The 20,045-nt window shown below is 40.7% G+C and overlaps 2 protein-coding genes across 3 annotated transcripts; one reads left to right on the top strand and one right to left on the bottom strand.

Annotated features, from left to right (window-relative positions):
• Positions 1-3,666: 3,666 nt before the first annotated feature.
• LOC6630538 (uncharacterized) lies at positions 3,667-6,182 on the bottom strand. Its single transcript, XM_002054567.4, has 6 exons — positions 5,301-6,182; positions 5,045-5,199; positions 4,640-4,748; positions 4,351-4,574; positions 4,174-4,291; positions 3,667-4,122 (listed from the first exon to the last, which is right to left on the bottom strand). The coding sequence occupies exons 1-6, from the start codon at positions 6,172-6,174 to the stop codon at positions 3,872-3,874; spliced, it is 1,731 nt and encodes a 576-aa protein (XP_002054603.3). The 5' UTR covers positions 6,175-6,182; the 3' UTR covers positions 3,667-3,871.
• Positions 6,183-18,298: 12,116 nt separating this feature from the next.
• On the top strand, positions 18,299-19,308 carry LOC6630539 (uncharacterized). Of its 2 annotated transcripts, none has more exons than XM_002054568.3 (2): positions 18,299-18,609; positions 18,681-19,308. In XM_002054568.3, the coding sequence occupies exons 1-2, from the start codon at positions 18,369-18,371 to the stop codon at positions 19,097-19,099; spliced, it is 660 nt and encodes a 219-aa protein (XP_002054604.1). In that variant the 5' UTR covers positions 18,299-18,368; the 3' UTR covers positions 19,100-19,308. The 2 variants fall into 2 exon arrangements, with proteins under 2 accessions (XP_002054604.1, XP_015027740.1); XM_015172254.2 differs by having other exon boundaries at positions 18,663-19,308.
• Positions 19,309-20,045: the final 737 nt, after the last annotated feature.

The raw sequence follows: 20,045 nt of genomic DNA, 5'->3' as shown, positions 1-20,045 counted from the left end.
GCCTTTGGCTATTTTGACAAGCTGGCAATTATCGAGGAAATTATATTCTCTGTCTAATAATAAGTATAGCCTAATAAGTAAGCCTCGGTCGCCTCATAAATGGAAAAATAAAAAAGTGCAGCGCGAAAATGCCAAGCTTTATGAAGATATCTTAAAAATATCAAAAAGCTTTTGATTCAAAAATTTAATTCTAAAGCAGCTATATAACACAATAGTCCGTTTAATAGCGTTAATATATATTTATTTAATAATATTTATTGTTGATATGAAATCTATTTTTGACTTTAAAGAAAAGTTTTATTTAGTTTTAATGATTGATTGCATAGTCTAAATGCTTTTCCCTTAACTCAATCGTTCCATCAATCTTTGAAATGCCTTGCCGGCAACTCAAGCATTCTCATTACCAGACTAGACATTTCATTAGTTTGCAATGACTAATTACTTTGAATTACGATGGACTGCCAACATTTTATAGATCCACCGATCGAGGGAATTCGAGCTCAAGTCTCTGGGCTGCAGTCCAATCACTCGAACAGCGCAGTCAATGCAAAATGCAAAATGCAAAATGCAAAAATGCGCCTCTACATCGAGGACCCCATGCCGCTTAAAGGCCCATCAGAAGTCGAAGTCGGGGCCAAATGATCAACTGCCAACCAGTCAAATAAATTAATTGCAGACGAGTAGCGCAAAAATGCAGCAGGTATGAAAATTGCTTCATTAGATGGCCAAAAGATAATCAACAGCAACAACAACAACAACGATCACACATAGCTAGAGCTCAACCTTTCGTGACACGAAAACTCTCACGTGTTCACTGTTTGAAATGAAATCAATTTTCGTGAGTGATCTGGTGTGTGGATGTTAAGCACGTCGACTCTATAAACTCGACCATCAAATTGATAAAAAAGCCATTTATTTATTTGGAAATTCACTAAATGTGTTGCTTGGAGAAGAGACTTCTCTTGCACCAAAAATGGATTAGTATTTTTGACGATAGAGATAATCCCATTTGTCTGACTATGTCTGAGTTTTCGAATTATTCTGATGAATCTTTGTTTTGGGCTCTTTCTTTTTGTTTTTGTTTATTGTATTGGATCAAAAATACATTTTGATTACAACACAGTTGGCTTAGGGTTCTCAGGCTTTGTAAGGTGCCTCTTTCTTAAACAGGCATTACGGAGCTTGGAGGATCAGAGCTGCATCAGAGATCAGGCTACAGACTAAAAGAAAATCCACATGTCAAATTCAAGCTTTTAGACAATTTATTTTAAAGAATTCTTAAACTATTTTAAGAAAAGAGTGAGATACTGACTAACATGATGAGATCGAGTTAGCTCTTGATGCTGACAAGGAACTTTTTAACTCCATCGGATTGGATATACCTGCTCTGCCAGCTAGATATATGTGTACACTACTCTTTAGAGCTATAGGAGAAAAGATAGTCATAAAATTTTGACAATAACAATTTCAGCTTAGAAGATATTTACTTATGACTTTGCAGGTGTCGCTTCTGATAACGATATTCCTCGTGTAGCATTGAGGAAAAAAATGAGACACGCGCCCATCTCTACAGACAACAGATCAGCCAAGTAAACGGCCAGCTGATCGCTTTATTAAGCCAAAAACAAGTTGGCAGCAACTTTGGCTGTATTTTAAATCAATAACCTGGCAATTAAAATCCATGCGGTGGTCCCATAACACCGCCGTGCCGCAACGCCGTTTAATAAAGTTAGCATTTGTATAATGTCTTGTCAAAAATTTATTGGCATTTTTCCTTAACGTTTAAATGTTTAAACGTTTTATATTGCTATTGTTGTTGTTGTTGTTGTTGCGATTGTGATCTCTGGTATGCCGCTTAAAATGGCTTTAACTGACCGCCAGCAGCGATTGCGGTGGACATATTGTGCTCGTTGTTGGTCCCCATTGTCTTTGTTGTTGTTGTTGCTGTTGTTGCTGTTGTTTTTATAGAGGGGGGTGTGGACAATTAAAAGACATGAAGCGATTGCCGATTCGACGGCCATTTTCAGCATTCATTTGGCTTGATTGCTGACAGTTAACAGTGCGATTTGCGATTTGCGATCTGCGATTTGCGCTCTGATAAGCCGGCAATTGCATCGTTTTCACCTTTTGCCTCATTGCGAATTGATTAACTTATGCAAATGCTGAAATGTTGCCACAGATACCGCCATCGCACACCCCCAACAGCGACGAGTCGCAACTGTGACAAAAGGCGTTGCCATGCACGTTGGAGCTCCTCTCAGCCAACCTCAAAGACCTCTCCTCGAAATTTGGCTGTATTTCTAATTTCCATCAACCGACAAAAGCAACTCTGCATGGCATGGCAAAAGATTCTCATGTTTTCCACTTTGGCCGGCACCGAAGCCATGTCGTCGACGGTGTCGGTGGATTTTCAATTTCTAATGTAGTGCACGTTACGCCCTGAAGGGATTTTTATTTTATACTTTTCGACTTTACGGTTTTATTTATTTATGCTAGAGCTATGCTGTCACTGTGGAGTGCAAAGCGAAAAATATGAGTAAAATATGTGAATGTACCTAAATAAATATTGAACTTTTTTTAAATGTAATAATATTTAATTTCATATATATTTTATATATAATATTAATATCCAACTCTTTATTATTTGTTTTTTTTTTTTTGTATATATTGTATTTAAATGCACTTTGTTTTTGCTATCGAGAGATCGACTCTGATACATATGCGAGCTAGATCAGATCATATTTTCTTATGAAACTCAAAGAGACAATGAGCCAGTTCTTTAGCAAACGTAAAAAGGAGATTCGATGAGAGATCAGCTCTACAAACCGATTCCCTTCCTAGTTCAGATTCCCATGTGTACCCAAAATTAAGGCGCACAGTTACTCGCCAATAAGTCTTTTTATTCTTAAGACCTAATAAATCGTTCCACTGTGCCGCCTCATAGCGCCCTGTCCAAGGCTTCAGACGTCATTTGATGACAAACTTCAAATACAAAACGTTGCATGCAATATTTGTTGTTGTCTGCTTTATGATTACTGCCTGCTCCAGCCTGCTACGGGTTGTTGTAGCTGGTGATGATGGCGGTGATGGTGGTGATGGTGGTGATGGTGGTGATGGTGGTGATGGTGGTGGTGCTGCACACTTTTAGTCATCACCATGTCAGCGGCGCAGACAGCGATCCAAACAATCAAAATGATATGCAAATATATGTAAGAGTACCGCTACGAAAAAGGCGTGGGTTAATTGTGACTTTATCATACGACGGCCAAAAGGAACAATGAAAATTCGCAATCGAAAGGAAAAAATCAAATTTATTACAAATTTAAGCATAGAAACCAACACGACAGCGGCCCTGGCAACGAGTTTGCCAAAGACTTCGACTGCGACTTGGACTTCCAGTTCGACTGCAACTTCAACGTCAAATTGAACGACGACGACGATGCGGCAAGTTATAGATTTCGTCATAGTTTCGGCAAGGCGAGAGATATGAAAATCTGTAAATAAACCTGTCAACCGACACCAACGCCAACCGACTGTGAACTACGAACTTGCAGACCGCCCAGTCGGCGGGTGGGCGGCGCCAAAACTAAGCCACCAAAACGCTGAAATACATAAAACACATTAACACGGCACTGGGAACGGAAATGGTCGCATGCATGTCAAGTTTTCCCATAGCAACCAGAAAGGCCCTGCAGTCGATTCGAGATTTGGACTGAAGCGTAACATATTCCAAAATTTAATGCAAACAACGGCATATGCTGTCTATGAGCTACGAGCGGTAACAGTAACAGTAAAGGTAACTGCAACAGTAAAGGTAAACGTAACCGTAACCACAGCACAGCAGAGCACAGGTAATCGAGCTGCATCCATGTCAGACACAGAGCTCCTGCCTGTAGACCAGACGAAAACCGCGACCCACATATTCGGCATCGGTGCGAAAGGGCAGCACAATGGGACCGGCGGCTATATCCCTCACCACAGCATGCATGGTGTAGTCCTCATTCTCGGTGCCATCGTTCAGCCGCTCCCCGCACAGTCGCACCGAGTTGATGGCTATGAAGTCGTCCGGGCAATTGAAGATGCCAGCGCCTGCCTGTCCACTGGCCACCAGATCGTTTTCGGCTGTCAATGAAACGGCTCTAGAAATGTTGAATCAGAATCTTATCGACGTACCCTCATCTTTGTTGATCAGCTGAAAGTCGGGCTGATCTCCGCCCAGCTGCTCGGTTATATACCTGATGCTGCACACATTTTTGGAGCGTGCCAAGCATACTGCATAGTTGAGATTGTTCTACAAATATTTTGCGTATTAATACTCGACTTGCTCATGATTTGCATGCGTTTAATTACCAGATAAGTGGCTTCGCGATCCTCCACAATACTGCCAGCCACATCGTAGTTGAACGACTTGATTATACCCTCGCCGTCGGTGAAATATTGCAGGCAATTATCGGGCGCGAGCTCATCTTCAATTTGACGGACCATGATATTAAACGATCGGCCACCGCTCGAGACTCTGACAAACACCGACAGATATACCTTGCTCTCGTTGGAGTCGCCGACATGCACATAAACTAGGGGATAGAAGTGGAGAAAAAAAAAAATATTACAAATCCACTTTGAGCCTGCCAATACTCACCATGTTGGCCCGTATTAATACCACAGAGTATGGGTATATGGAAATTGGCATTGTGTCCAGATATGATGAACTGATCATCTATACAATCACCATTGGTGGGTCGACTAAGCTAAAAGTCGAGGGTGAGGAATGTTTTCCTAATTAAATTTAACTTCGACTAAAATATATAATAAATAGATCAAAGTCAAGCTGTGGCCGACTAGCAGATACCCTGTTCCCAAACGTCGTTTGACACATATTACTTTTATGTTTTTAGTTGATTACATGGATCGACTCAGTTCGTCGTCATGAATAGGAATATATATATACATATACTGATTTACAACCGCTTATAATGCCCATTTCACTTATCTATATCACAGTGTATATAAATTGACAATTAATAGCATAACTAATCAATAGTACCTCGAACATTTGGAAATCCAGACGCAGCTGTTGCACGCCCTTTTTCACATTTATAGTGAGTACACAAATCATGGATTCGCGCACCGCCTGCGGATAGTTGGGACTCTCGAAGTAAACGGTCTGCTGGCTGGTAACATCACCGCAGCCGTTAACAACTGAAAAGGAAATCAGTTAGGTCTGAGCACTTGATAAACCACAAGCGAGTACATGATCACTTGATCACTTTATGTTCATCTGGGCGGGTAGTTACACTCACAGATGCAGCAGGCGCCAACACCCTCCGCACAGCTCTCGGTGGGTATGCCACCCAAGCTCTTGCATTCGAATTCGTGATAGCAGACACCCTCCACGATGCGTATGTCTCCCATTGAGACGGAGCACTTGGTGTTGGGAAATTTGATCACCTCGAAGAGACTAAGGAAACCCTTGCCCTTGGGCTTAGGTGCGCCGGATTGTTTCAGTATGAGATTCGCCTTGATCGGAGAGCCATAGATAAACTGTTTCAGCTTGTTGGTCAATTTGCTGGAAAAGCTCTGCGGCTGCATAATGGATGTGCGCGTGGTGGAGGGAGTGGGCGGCACAGAAGGTCTCGTCGAAGGTCTCATCGAAGGTCTTCGCGTTGGCATGGGACTAGGCATCATATCTGTACTATTGGCTGTGGGCTTGGGTGGTGTTACAGGTGGATCTGGTGGAGGTTCCATCGAAGTCGGACGCATCGGTATCGTTGGCTCGGGCTCATCGGGTCCCTCGGCGGCGGGCTCAGTCGGCACTGCCGGCATCTCTGTCACTGCTGGCGGCATCGACGGAGCCATGGTCACCTGTTCCTGTTGCTGTGCAAAGCTTTGCGGCCGACTGCCCGGCTGATAGCGCAGCGTGTAGTGGTATCCAATGCCATCGATGGTCATGCCGCCAAATCGTTGTGCTGATCTTGTGGTGCTGCCCTGCCTAGTCTCCTTCACGCCCAGTGTCACAAATTCACGTCGATCATCGGCGCCAGACACGCCCACATAATAGAGCGTCAAAACAAGAGCGTTTATCAACGCATCGCTTTTTGACAACATTATTAACGGAACTGCACTCAACGACTGCCTGCAGATCGTTTCAAGATCCAAGCGCTGCTGGGGCTTCATCTGCCCCAGCCCCACTCCCAGCTGCAGCTTCAGCTTCAGCTTCAGCCTCTGCTTCTGCCTGTTTTCTTTGGCTTTATTAGAGCATTAATTGTTTTACCCACCAACGATGTTGTTGGTTGTCATCGTTGTCATCGCAGTCGGCTTTGCAGCTTTTCAGCTTTTCCCACCTTGGCTGCTGGCACAACCTTCACTTTTGCAGTATTTTCTTGCACACAACAAAGTCACGCTATTGTGATCACACATGTGGCCCGCAGTGCTGAGTGCTTGCCTCTTGTGGCAATTGCAATTGTTGCTGTTGTTGCCTTCTGGCAGCAACAATTGAGCTGCCAACAGCCCAAAAGCAATGTGAAATATTTTAGCAAATTGCCTCTAAATTGTGCATTTTCAAACAAGACTTTGGACTTTAACTTTGGGGAGGTCTGGGCAAAAGAATAAAACGAGCTGGGAAGATGAGTTGGCAAAAATAAAACGAAAGTCGCTGAAAAAACAAAGAGCCAAATAAAATCACATCCAAATCTTTTTTCCATTATGAAGAATATTTATTTCAAAGTTTATCTTGTCTTAGGCTTCACTTACCTTTAAGACCATTTGATCAGAGGAACAGCCAGACAGACAAATCTAGCACAAGCAGACGCTTCTTGAAATTAATTAAAATAAATACAACAGTTTATTTACACAAGAAGATATTAGAATAGATTCTAATTAAAGACAGAATTAAAAGCTTTCATTATTTAGTTTTATTATTTATAATGGGAATTCAATGCTGTTTATGTATTTAAATCTCTTTATTAGAGATAATATACTGGCAAGTCTATTGTATGTTAATACATTTTATAGACTTTGCCCTTTTATACCAGGTTTAAACAATAAACACGACATGGAAAATCGCGTTTTGCCCTATAATAACTAACAGCTCATAATCATAATACTTAAAATTAAATGCCCGGATTATAACTTCTAATATCCCTCATACTTATACCCATTGAAAATGGGTAGACAAGGTATATACCTATTATTTTATATTAGGCTAATGAGCTGATTTGATTTAGCTATGTACATCTCTATTCCTATTCCCATTTCCATACAAGCGGTATATATCAATATTGCGACTATATTTTTTAATGCATAGCTGGAAAATTGGTAGCGGTAGATACACGAAATTTTTCATATACATTGGTTCTAGTATTAGAAAACAAATACAATATTCAAAGGAAGAGCTTTTATGTCTGGTAAATACACAAGGAAGACCCATAATCATTTATATATACACGCTTTTGCCATTATCAGGCTATACAAATTGTATAAAGATCGAATAATAAATACCAAAGTTATTCAAGATCACATTTCCCAAATTGTGAAGCTAGGGTAAGGCGTGCATGTATGTATCCATGTGTGTTTTGTCTAGAATGATTGAAACGTCAGCTTGTCGCTGGGGTCAGGGTATCTTCTGGTCGGGCACATCCGATTTGGCTTTGTTTGTCAAGTGCGCAATTATTTATAATTTTACCAAGCTGTTTAGATGATTCCAGCAACAATAAATGTTTACAGCTGCAATGGTTGCTCTTGTTGTTGTAGTTATTGTTGTTGTTGCTGCTGTTGTCGCTGGTGCATAATATTAGCAATTGCAGTTGGCGTTGGCAGCAGGCTTTGTCAACAATTAAAAACGTTAGCCTTGTTGTGCATGATGCATGTGCTTCTCCAGTTATGATGATCATCACGACGACGACGATGATGTTGATCAACGATTAGTCACATGCATGTGCATAAAAAGCTGCTAAATGATTGTGATTTTGATTTTGATTTTGATTTCTGCTTAAGACTCGAGTGCTCTTAGACTGGCTTTGCAATTAAAATGATTTCGATTTCATGACGGCAGCTGCCTGGGTAAATACGCCAGCCTGAACATTAGACATTGATATAACCTGATGTTACCGATTTGCATACTCAATTGCTAGCAACACTCGCATTAGGCATTAGGCATTAGGCATTAGGCATTAGGCATTATTAATTATGAAAGTTTTAATTGATTTCTGAATCGTCCGGTGTCCACATTGGCATCGGCATCGAATCTTATGTTGCAATCGCAATCGATACGAGAAATGACTCGTCGTTAGCATTCAATTTATTTGAAAGTAATTGTCTCTAACGCAATTGACATCAATGGGGTATTTGTTGGTATTCGCCATGACGATCTCTTTATGACTCTGAGTTATTCAAGTGCTGAGGAGCACTCAACTAAGTACTACATGCTTACGTGTTGCGACCAGGAAAACAGGTTCGCATTCAATTTTATTGATATTGAAACTATGTATTCGTGAGTTATTATGTAACACATCAATGTGCAATAATTAAAGTGAGTGAAAAATGGTTATTTTTATTAAGAATAATTCCTAGATACCAATTGAAACAACAGCATTAAAGTAAATAATATTTTGCTAAGCTCCCATGAAGGTTTAATCTAAATAACTTCTAGCAAATGGAGAGAGCACAAATGTATATTTAAGTAAATAAAATGTATAGTTCCATAGAGCTTTTCATATTATCACATAAGACGATGATGTTTACGTAGCACTCGAACTGCCACTCCATCTCCATCTCATCTCTCAAAGCTGGAAGCTTGAAATGTGCTCTTAAGAAACACGTACAGACAATTCCCATCCATTAATTGAATCAAATCGAACGTTACGCATGCGTCACGCCAAAGGACAAAGGGAGCCGCCAATGGTCATGTGCAATAACTGGGAGAGGCTCACACATGCGCTCTGCGCTCTGCCATAGATGATGACCAACATGATGTCCAACAGGCCAGACCAGGCCCGACTAGGCCAGGGTGTCCACTTCAGACAGCAGCATTGTGTGCACATTATTGTTATTGCTATTATGTTATGTATTTGTATGGGCAAAGTGGGAATCGCAGTTGGAGCGCAAGAAGTACCCAAGTGGGTGTAGGAGTGCGAGGTGGAGGTGGAGCTGGAGCTGGAAGTGATCAGTAAACGGGATGCTGGTGCTGGTGCTGGGCACTTGGCAACCGGCAAATCAAACCGTGGTAAAACCCACTTAATTGACATTTAGTGGACACTCGAATGCGAATTCAAATGCAAATGCTGCTCCGCAACAGCAGCTGCAGCCAAATGCAATCCGAGTGCCAAAGAGCCGCTGCGTTAAACGGCGGCCGATGCACATCAGCTCTATAAGTAGTGTTCCTTTTGGACTGCTGTCCGTTTCCCCAATAGGCTGGCATTCTAATGCGACTTTAGCCTCAGCCCCAGCCCCAGCATCAGCCGTAGTCGCAGTCACAGTCACAGCCACGCCAATGATGACGTTGATAATGAGCAGTTGCCTCCTCGTTGATGCTACTTCTGCTGCTGTTTTTATACCCTTACAGAGGGTATTCGAATTCTTTCATGTCATGTAACATGCATTTAATTATGGCTGTTTATAAGTTATCACTATCTCAGCTTTTCATCATAAAATTCGTACAGGTTTTTCCGAATGTTACAGACGAAGGTCGGATCGAGCAATAGGAATGATGATCTTCTTTAACATGGAGAACTATGATGTTCTAATGATATGGCCAATGTCATTAGCAATTACTTTTAATTATTTTTTAATTTTTTTGCCAGCTTCGCTTTTCCCCTAAGATATTTGCAAAGCCATGTCAATTTGATATCCCATATCTTATGTAAGAAGAAGAATATGTCGATATTTTACACATTAAATCGGCAAGGGTATTTACACCTCGTCTTACTGGCTGTTTCGTGTGATTGTTGTTGTTGTTGTTCTAGCCATGATTTTGGAAGATGCAGCAGCAGCGGCAGCAGACATCATTACAATATAATTGATGGGTTATAAACCGGCAACGGTAAATCGAAAAGTTTTCTTTTGCATTTCGGCTTTTTGGCCAACTGGAAGCAAAGTTTTCTTGCATTCTGTTTGGAAATTATTATTGTTCCGTTTGACAGCTCACAAGATGTGCGTATGCATGGGCATAGATGTGGGACATAATGCCACCAAATCGGTTGGAAAATGTGCACATTCGACATAGAAAACTACTTTGCATATGCGGCATCTAATTTGGGTGGCAATTGGCCAAAGCATTAGATATCAAAGAATGCATTTATAGTGGATTTATCTATTGATCTTACTCCGTTGCCGTTTCAATGACAGAGTCTTAGAACTTTAAGAACTCGACCTGCATGCCTTCTGAACCAGATCGGGACCAATCTCGGCCAGCCTCTACAAAAACCATTCGGTTCAATGTCATTTTTGTTGAAACAAAGACTGAGCAAAACGGTCACTGAAAGTGCATCGTTTAAGAAAAAACGTCGGAAAGTGGAAAACAACTTTTGCGGTTGCGGTTTTTCAGATCTTGTGTGTTTTTTTTGTTTATGTGTCTTAGTTAAAATGCCGCCCAAACCGCAGCTGTTTCCCTTTTTTTTTGTTTGTTGCACGCACCACGAGCGAGCAGAGCGACGATCGATTTGAAGCTTGCCATAAATGGTGCGTTAATTAAATGTTTTGTTATTATAATGAATGAATGGGTAAAAGTATGGGGAAATGTTTACTAACTGATGCGCTACATAAATAAAAAATAAAATAAAAATAATAAATTTATTCAAACCAAATCAATAATATTTGCAATTACCAACAAGGTTTAGGTAAAAATGATTTATTTAGCACTTGTGTATATGTTTGAATATAAAATATGGAAAACATTTTCAAATTGATTAGCATAAGCAGGGATAGATATGAGATCTAGCATTTATAATACTGCAGTAAATTTGTTCAATCTTAATAATGATAACTTTGTTTTTATGTTGATCAAATGGTAGGAGCTTTTTATTTAAAAGATGGGAGAAAGATTGAGAATCCTGACATAGTCGAGATTGTAGAATGTTACTAACTGACATTAGAAAAGGGTCTTGCATATGCAAAATGAGATCAGAATTTTTGCATACCAGCCCTTCCTTGCAACATCTTATATTAAGCTCGCTCTCCTCTTATTTATTAAAATAAGTAATGTGTCAAATAAAGGCTCTGGGGCTTATTAGGTTTTTATTATATTGTACATATGTATTACAGGGCTTTTTGCAAACCCAACTAGAACTTTAAACATGACAACCTTATATTTAAAATAAAACCGAAGCAGTGCGAGAAGATGACTGTCGAGCCTGTTGAATGCCGTACTTACAACCAACATTAGAAAAAAGGGCTTTAGCATATGGAAAATGTTAGCAGATTTTCCATTATTTATGGTAGCGACCCAAAAAGTGCGTCTCAGCCTATTAATGCTTAAGTTGGCATGCAAAATTGCCCCAAAAGGATGCGAGGCGGAAGCTTTAGCTTTAGCTTCATTGTTGCCGCTGCTGCGTTCATTGCCTTAGGTTTTGTTTTTGGGGTTTTTTTTTTTTTGCAACATGTTGCGGCAACACTTGTTGGTTGGCCAGTTCCTTTGTCTTGTGCTGGACTCCTGTGCGTGGCTTGCGGTTTTTTCGATTGCCCAAAGCGCTCCTCACACAACAGCACATTGATCAAGATCCATAATGAGCGATAACTGCAGTTGGGCTTTTTGTTTTGCTTTTCTCTCGTCCTGAGATTGAGCGCGCTTTTTTTCGATGCATTAGTTACGTATCTTTCGGATACAGAGCAAATATCCGCGTATCTTATGCCACTGCCGCATGTAGCGGCAATTTTTTTTCTTTTTATTTTTGGCCAGAGTCTGTGGCGCTGCAAAATTAAACTGTTAACTTGCCATGTTTAGCTGCCATTGTTTGGCTTGTCCAGACATTGTTTGGCTCAGTCTTAGCTCGTGGATTACATATGTATGGATGTCTTGTGGCTGTGCTACGAGTATGTGTATCTACATATCTGTATCTGTATCTGGTATCTGTATCGCTATCTAATCGCTTTCTAATAGCCTCAGCTAGCCTGGCGATCTATGTTCCCTGTCAGCGGCGCTTGTTTACTTAATAGATTTCTGGCTAACAATTTTTTGTTGTTGGATTTGCTGCTGCCGCCAACCCATTTTAAACATTTTAATAAATAAGAAAATCTTTTTGCTGCCATTTTCCCCTCTTGTGCTGGCCTTTAAACTTTAATACATGGAAAATTGCATGTTGATCGCTGGATCGGACACAGCAACCTTCAAAATTAAGTTGTCTCGGTTGGTTATTTATTTTTAATTACTTGCTGCAGAGCTGCAACTGGGTTTTTGTTTTGCTGCCGTGGCCGTAATTAATTACCAATCAAAGTGTGATGAACTTTAAGCGAATATTGATAATATTTACCTGTCTAGATTAAGGATTTAAGCAGACAAATTGTGCATAAATCAAGTGTTGGCCGATGACATGAATTATCGTCAGAAGTCGTGAGAAAATGCTAACCCAAATTTCATCAAATACATTTGACCTCTTTTGGATAAAAGAAATTTAATTTAATAGATTTGTATAATAATTATACTCTGTAAATATTCAAAATGGGTATATTTCTTTCTTGAAAATGTGTGAAGAAGATAGACGGTCGCGTGTCACGCGCCATTAAGTATATATTTCTGTTCTGCAATAACATTCGATTTATTTTAGAATAGATCATTTTTATTCGATATTTATCCAAAGTGAAAGAGATCAATATTTGTCACATTTCAGCCTCTCAACAGCATGCTTCAAGAGCTCCAATTATAATATGTGAAATATATTTTTATTGTTTTGAATACTTACCTCAAGAAGGGGCCCGAAATTGTCGAAATTTTTTATGCAAGTGCCCAAAAATATGATTACTTTATCAGCAGCAGGTACACCAGTAAATAACCTACTAATTACTGCATTAGATTCGAGTTTGTCCATAGTATGCTTAGAAATATCTAAGCTAAGGCCAAATAATACAGAAACTACCGGAAACTGTGCAATATGCATAGAAAGTTTGCAGATCTTTATGCATTTGCCAAAACGCTGTCATATATTATATATCCAATTATGCGTTTATACTAGGCAGACTTTCTAGACATTGCTCAAAATACGCTGGATATGCGAGTGTATAGGTAAATGCATTTCCGTCAAGTTGTTTGCGAAATTATGCAAAAATGATTACGCTCAATATGTTAGAGTCATACATCAAGCATTTAGCAACTTTCTACATCTGCATAATAAATTGAATACATCAGAAACTATAAATAATTGCCAACAACTGCAAACAAGCTACAAGTTCAGCTGGCAAATGAAGAAATTTTGTTAGAATTGCGATTTTTGAAAAATGCGTGCGTGTGTGCCTTGTGAGTGGCTCGCAGCGAAGGCTAATGGCCCCACAGACAACAACGGCAACAACAGCAACAACAACAACAACAACAACAGCTTACAAGTTGGCCAACTGTGCGAGACAAGTGCAGGTAACACCATCACCTGGTTCACCTGGTGGCACCCCGTACAAAATCTTACAGGTAAATCACAAAGCAACGGCAATATCAATCCAAAGACCAGTTACAAAACAAGAGGAATAAGATTTTTGAATAATACAATATGAATATGCATACGTAAAAATATGTATATTTTAATAAAATCAACAGAGTTAGGTAGAGAGCTATGCAATGTATTTATTTTATTTAAAGCTGATCTAACCGATTCCTGGCAGGGTCTAAATAACACATTTATTAATATGCTTAGCGAGTACAAGCGTCATTCCCTGAAAAAAAAGTAATTGTAGAGTACTTAGAACTCTACCAGGCCGCCGCAATGTGAGGCAAGTGTGTGCCACAAGCCAGGAGATGACCGCGACCGCGACGGCAACGCACGACAGAGTCAGAGTCAGAGGCAGTGGCAGACCAAGAGGTAGAGGCCAGGCAATCGGCCAAACTGTCAGGCATGGTGCGTTGTGTGCCAAAAGAGCAACCGCAGCAACAGCCAATTGGCAACTGGCAACTGGCAAGCAGCAGACAACAGACAACGGACAACGGACATGGACAGCCGACAACCGACAACCGACGGCCGACAAGCAACAGGCGCAAGTCAAGTGAATGGCCAATGACCACCAAATTGGCAGTAAAGCATACAAAAATAACTTCAAATGGTCAAAAGGTTAACAAAATCAAGCAGTGTGCGCGAACAGAACCCGATGTGCACACTGACTACCAGTCGCTTAGAGAGCGGGGAGGAGGTGGGAGGGGCGGGGTGGTCCAAGTGCAGACAGAGTTTGTTCCGGGACCTGGCCTGCTGCAGCTGTTCCCGCCAGTCAGCCGCATGCGCAACATGTTGCCAGCATTCCGTCAGTGGCGTCGGCTGCCGCTGCTGCTGCTGCTGGCGCTGCGACGCCGGCAACATAATCCCCCAGCCGATGCACAACTAAAAAAATGATTAATGAGTTGCCTCATTACTTGGCGAAAATCAATGTCGCGCATATGCTCTGGGCCAGAAGGAAGCTGGCGAGAGCCAATGTAGCCGGCACTTGGCCATGTTGTCGCTGGGCCTGTTGCTGCCGTCGAACGTCGCCTCGTCGCATAATAAATCGATCATATTTTTAATGCAGACTCAAATATCAAAATGTCAGGCGCTGATTCTGATCAACCGCGACAATCTGCTCCTGTCGCACACGACGCTGCGAATGGCAACGTGACGCCAAAGATTCTTTCGATGTGGCCACATGTGTTGCCAGCAGCCTTGGAGCGTCGTGTGCCCGCTCTGTCTGATCGAGTGACTGACTCTGATTCGAGCACCGATTCTCCTCTGGCTCTAAATCTGAATCGAAGTAATCTCTCGCGCACTTGCAATCGCGCTTCGTGCCTGTGGCTCTCTGTGCCCTTGCAGAGAGGGTCACAACATTTTGTCATTAAGTGTATAAATGTAGGAAGATATATATTCTTTTAAACTGCTTTCGCATAGCTCGAAAAATAACCACACTCCAGTCAAAAACTCACAAATTGCTAACCTCTAAGCCATATGTCCACAAGGGTATTTAATCTTCGGCGTGCCAAAGATAGCCTCTGTTTGTTGTTTTAATTGCGATCGCGCGCCTGCCAACAGACTCAGTTTGAGGTCTGGTCGTGGCTCTGGCTCTGGCTCTGGATCTGGATCTGGATCTGTGCCTGTTGTGCTGCTGACTGATTTTATTTATTAAACTGTTGACATTCTGTTTACAGTGCTGGCGCTCTGCTTCTTTTGATTCCATCACCCGATATCGATATCAACAGCTTTGATGGCGCCTGCAACGGTTAAATTTATTGCGGCTTGTAGTAATTGATTAACTTGATGGCAAGCTGCGACCCATTGTCAACGGTTCTGCTCTTAACCATCTGTTATATAAGCAGAAAAATAACAAAAAGCAACAAATTGGGAAAATAAGCATGTATAACATGTTACCCATTTAACACAAATCCATATTTTGAATAATTGTTATAAGTATTTTTGTATGGATTGGGCATGTGAAGGGTTCAGTATAGTTACGAGGCATCGAGACTCTTGACTAGAACTAAATCCACAATAACCAGACATACTATAGAGCTGCTTTGATCTCTAGGTCAAAGAAAGGAAATCTATAAAGTAATTGCCCTGAAGACGGTTGCCGTAGCGCATCTGATATAAATAGGCTTTACAAAAAATGAAAAATGCACTTAATCCATATCTCGAGCCTCTAAAAGCCTTACATGTTTAAAATTTTTTTGTTCTTCAGCGAATTTCATATTGTTTTAAATTTATAACGTTTACTCTATAATATTATTTCGAGTATAACTAAGCTGAGCTAAACTGAGAACTTCGTAAATAGTCAGAGGCTTTGAACTATTTATATTTCTCTACGATTTCGATATTGAGTCACTTTCGAGCGCTCGTCGCTTCATGTCGTAATCGTTAAGGTGAAAGTGTGAAATAATAAAAAGTATATTATCAATGCGGTTTAAATACACAACGACGTGAAATTATTATCGTTATGCTCGTACATAAAATATGTATTGTAAATAGAGCCGAGAGTTCGTGTTGTTGCTGCTCAGAGGCCAATAAACTAAAGCGATTGAACTCTTTATCGCTAGGGTTATATGTAAACAGACTTGTAGACAAGGCAAATATTGTAAATCTACTATAAAGCCGCAGATCAGACCGATTCGAAGCAGTGCCAAATTGAACTAGCTTGTGCTGGAGCAACAGAATTTATGAGTTTATGACCTTTATCAAAGTACGACACGTAAACGTTTACCTTTCCCACATGAGGGAAAACGCCTCTGAATCACAGAGCTACAAGTACTATTTCGATATATATCTATGACGATTAGACGAAAGGGATACAACAAAATATTAGAGTCAACAACATTGAATGGTTATGTTGGGCAGTGTTGTTGTTGTTGTTGTTGTTGTTGTTACTGTTACTGGTTGCTGTTGCTGTTGTCGGCGGCACAAACAAGTTGAATGGCATTGCAAATGCGCAACAAGAACTGCGGCGAGCGGGACTCTCGGCGGGCTGGGAAGATTTCCTCTGCTTCAGCAGCGGCAACAGCAGCCAAGTGCCAGCAGCAGTTTGATTGTTATTGCCAATGAATGAATGCACTTGCTGCCTTTTGTCTGTGAGGATTGCCTGCCCGGGCCGTTGCCAGACGAAACAGCAACCGACTCCAGCCGGCGACTTCATCTTCACAACAGCGCCAGGGGGCATGCAACACATTTTGCGGTCTGTTGCTGCAGCTTCTGCTGCCATTGTTTTCACTTATGCTGCTGCCCTTTGTTGTTGCGTAAGCCCAGGGGGTGTTGGTATTATTGTTGTTTTCCTGGCGCTGTTGCGGCTGCTGCGGCTGCTCTTGCTGAAACATTTGGTATTTACAAATGTGTTGGCAATGAATTTGCCGGCATGCCACAAACAACATATCCGTTTGGCATTATATTGCGACACCCAGCCCGCACCCAAATGCACTCCTACACGTCGTCCGTTTGATTCTGGCAAATGCAACTCCAAACTCATTGTCACTGACATTTTCACACTTTCTTTGGAGTGGGCCAGAAACTCGTTAGCTGACTAGCAGATGCTTCCTGGCAAAGGACATCCCTTGCATTAATCCTTGTTTTTCTGCTGTCGATGATTTATTGATATCGCCCCGCTGCTCTGGCTTCTATGAGCAACCGATTACAACCATAAATTTAATAGACATTTTAAATTCAACTCAGCTTACAAGGTCCAAAATAATTTTTTTAAAATCACCATAAGCTGGCTTGAGAAATAAATTACATTTATATTGGATATCATTGATATATTGATTCCCATTACCACTAAGTTGGGGTGGATTTTGTGAAAAGTTTCATTTAACCGCTTTCACGATTTTTCCACACTTGCGAGTGGAACTTCCCAAAGTCCTGTCTTAGCAAGCATCTTTATAACATGAGGTACCTTTAGTACTCATTCAGCCAATCGGTCAGTCATACAAATATTCATCGATTGACGATAATAGCAAATGTATTTAAGAAAAATAATCTCGATACAACTACAGCCAAAATGCGTGTACTACAACATTTTGCATGCTCCACATACTTTATAAGAGCAATCCGTTGAAATTTCAACACTCTTTTGATAAAAAAAAATAATAAAAAACAATATATTGGCGCTGCTGGCGATTTTGCATTGTTCAGGTGCTGAAATACAACATAACTACATAAATTAATGTACATACAATACATGTAGGAAGCTCGTACTACAAGCGTAATAACAACCGATGCGAGCCAGTGTCGACAGCAGGAATCGCCACTTCTTCAATTGATTTTGAAAGAGGCAGCACGAAACGGCTTTGTTGGTGGTCAGGGCTCACTGCTGCAACTGGAGGGAAGTGTGGGGCATAAAACGAAAAACATTTGGAACAATGGACTAACGAATAACGAGGGGTATTGTGTGGTACCATATTGAATAAATTGATATCGGTTGAAATTGGTATTGGTATTGACAGGCGAGACAGGGAAGAGAGAGAGAGAGGAGAGAGAGAGAGACAGGGAGAAAAAAATTAAAATCGTATCAATTGAAACCAGTTTCGATGTCGTTGTTAACACATGTTGGCCGAGAGTTAAATGTGCCGCCAATTGGCAGACATATAAATTTTCAAATGCCAGCAACAGGACTTCAGTAGGCCTTGGCTTAAAGTTAAAGCAGTTGTTGTTAACTGTTTAGTCAGATTCATTTTTATTTCGTAAGTCAACGAGCACCAAATAAATAAAAATTTGAAAAATTCAAGTGGTTGCACAATGTCAAACCTTCAAGATGTACCGCTTGCCGAGCCAGAAGACTTGCCAACAATTGAACAGGACACAGCCGGATCGAAATCCAATTCGCTGAAACGCTTCTTTAAGCTTGGCAAGAAGTCGAACACAAGCCAAGAAGCAAGCGACGAGGTGACTGAGCTGGAAGATGAGGCCAACAAAGATCCTGCCAAGCCGGGCAGCATTAGTCGTTTACTTACACGACTGAAGGGCAACTCCAAGACAGGTAGCTAACCAAATGACACAAACTGATAATCCAAACTATACTACATCATTTAGGCAATGTACAATTTGTAGAACAAAACGAGCCCACTTCCAGCAACAACGAAACGGCCGTGGAGGAGGCTGCTGACAAGCCGGTGCCAAACCTAAAGCCCACAATAAAGACATCGATATCAGGCTATTGGAAACAGCTATTCCACCGCCAGAAGGTGGCCAATCGGCAGGAACAGAAATCGGCAACGGATCAAGAGACAATCGAGTTGCAGGACGAACCGCAGGAATCGATGGAGCCGCAACAAACTGATTCGATTAATGCCGAAGAGGGGCCCACAACAGCAGCAGCAGAAGCCTTGCGCGAGGATATCATTCTAAATGTGCCAGAAAAGACGATGGATAACCAAACAAATTGCATTCCCGAGATTATCGAGGAAGTTCAAATGCTCGCCATTTCAGATGAGATTGCGGATCCATCGAATGATGACAACAAAAAATAGGACAGGGTCACAGTTTCGACCAACATAAATTTATTGTTATCCAGTTTTTAAGAGCCTGCCAGCCTTCTGCCACACACTTCGTACACATTTTGAAAAATCCCGACTATATACATATACACAAAGACACATATTAAACACATTAGTTCATCTGCAGTTCAGCTTTAAATTGAGTCCAAAATGCTGAATAAAGCACATTCAAATAAAATCAATATCATAATGTTTATTTCTATTAACGTCTTACAACCAACACATTTACAGCCTGTAAACCGATTCCAGCTTGGCTGACGAATCAGTTCACAAAGTTCAGTTAAATCTGTTGTTAAAGTGTCGCCTGGCTTAAATTTCCCCCTTTTGGTTTTTTGGTGCAGGTCAAAAGGTGCCGCATAAGCCAGACAAAAGTCTCGGGCAACCCCTAAATATTTGCCCACAGTTTTCACTTTCCAAAGAAGCCATACAAAACCGCCCCTAAGGCTAAACAAGGAATTGCAAGTGTGTGTTAAATTGTAAATTAAAATTTAAATAAAATACCAAAATCGATTAATAGCAGCCAATTTAAAAGCGAAATATAACAAATATAAATCATTCAATGAAGAGTTGGAAATATAATCGAATTATATAGAAATATATAAAACTATAGAGTTTGAAATAAAAATTGTTTTAAGGTCAATAAAACCTCTTAAGCTTAAATACTTTCTCACATATCAAAAAAGTTTAAAAATTTGTTTCAAAATTCTTTAAGTGTGATCAAATTGATTTTTTGAAATTAAGCCCAGATCTCTAAGTACTCCAATGAAGGCTTTCTTTCTAGCCTAATTGGTTTAAGATCAAAACATTCACTATCGACACTCAATATGATTATGATATATCTGAATTGTAGAATTATTTAAAATATCTCCAAGAGCGAAACTTGTTGCATTTAAAAAGAACAGCTGAAATAATTACAAAC

This window comes from Drosophila virilis, chromosome 2 (assembly GCF_030788295.1).
Source record: "Drosophila virilis strain 15010-1051.87 chromosome 2, Dvir_AGI_RSII-ME, whole genome shotgun sequence".
NCBI lineage: Eukaryota > Metazoa > Arthropoda > Insecta > Diptera > Drosophilidae > Drosophila > Drosophila virilis.
Note: the sequence above shows the minus strand (reverse complement) of the source record. Positions and strands in the feature narration are given on the sequence as shown.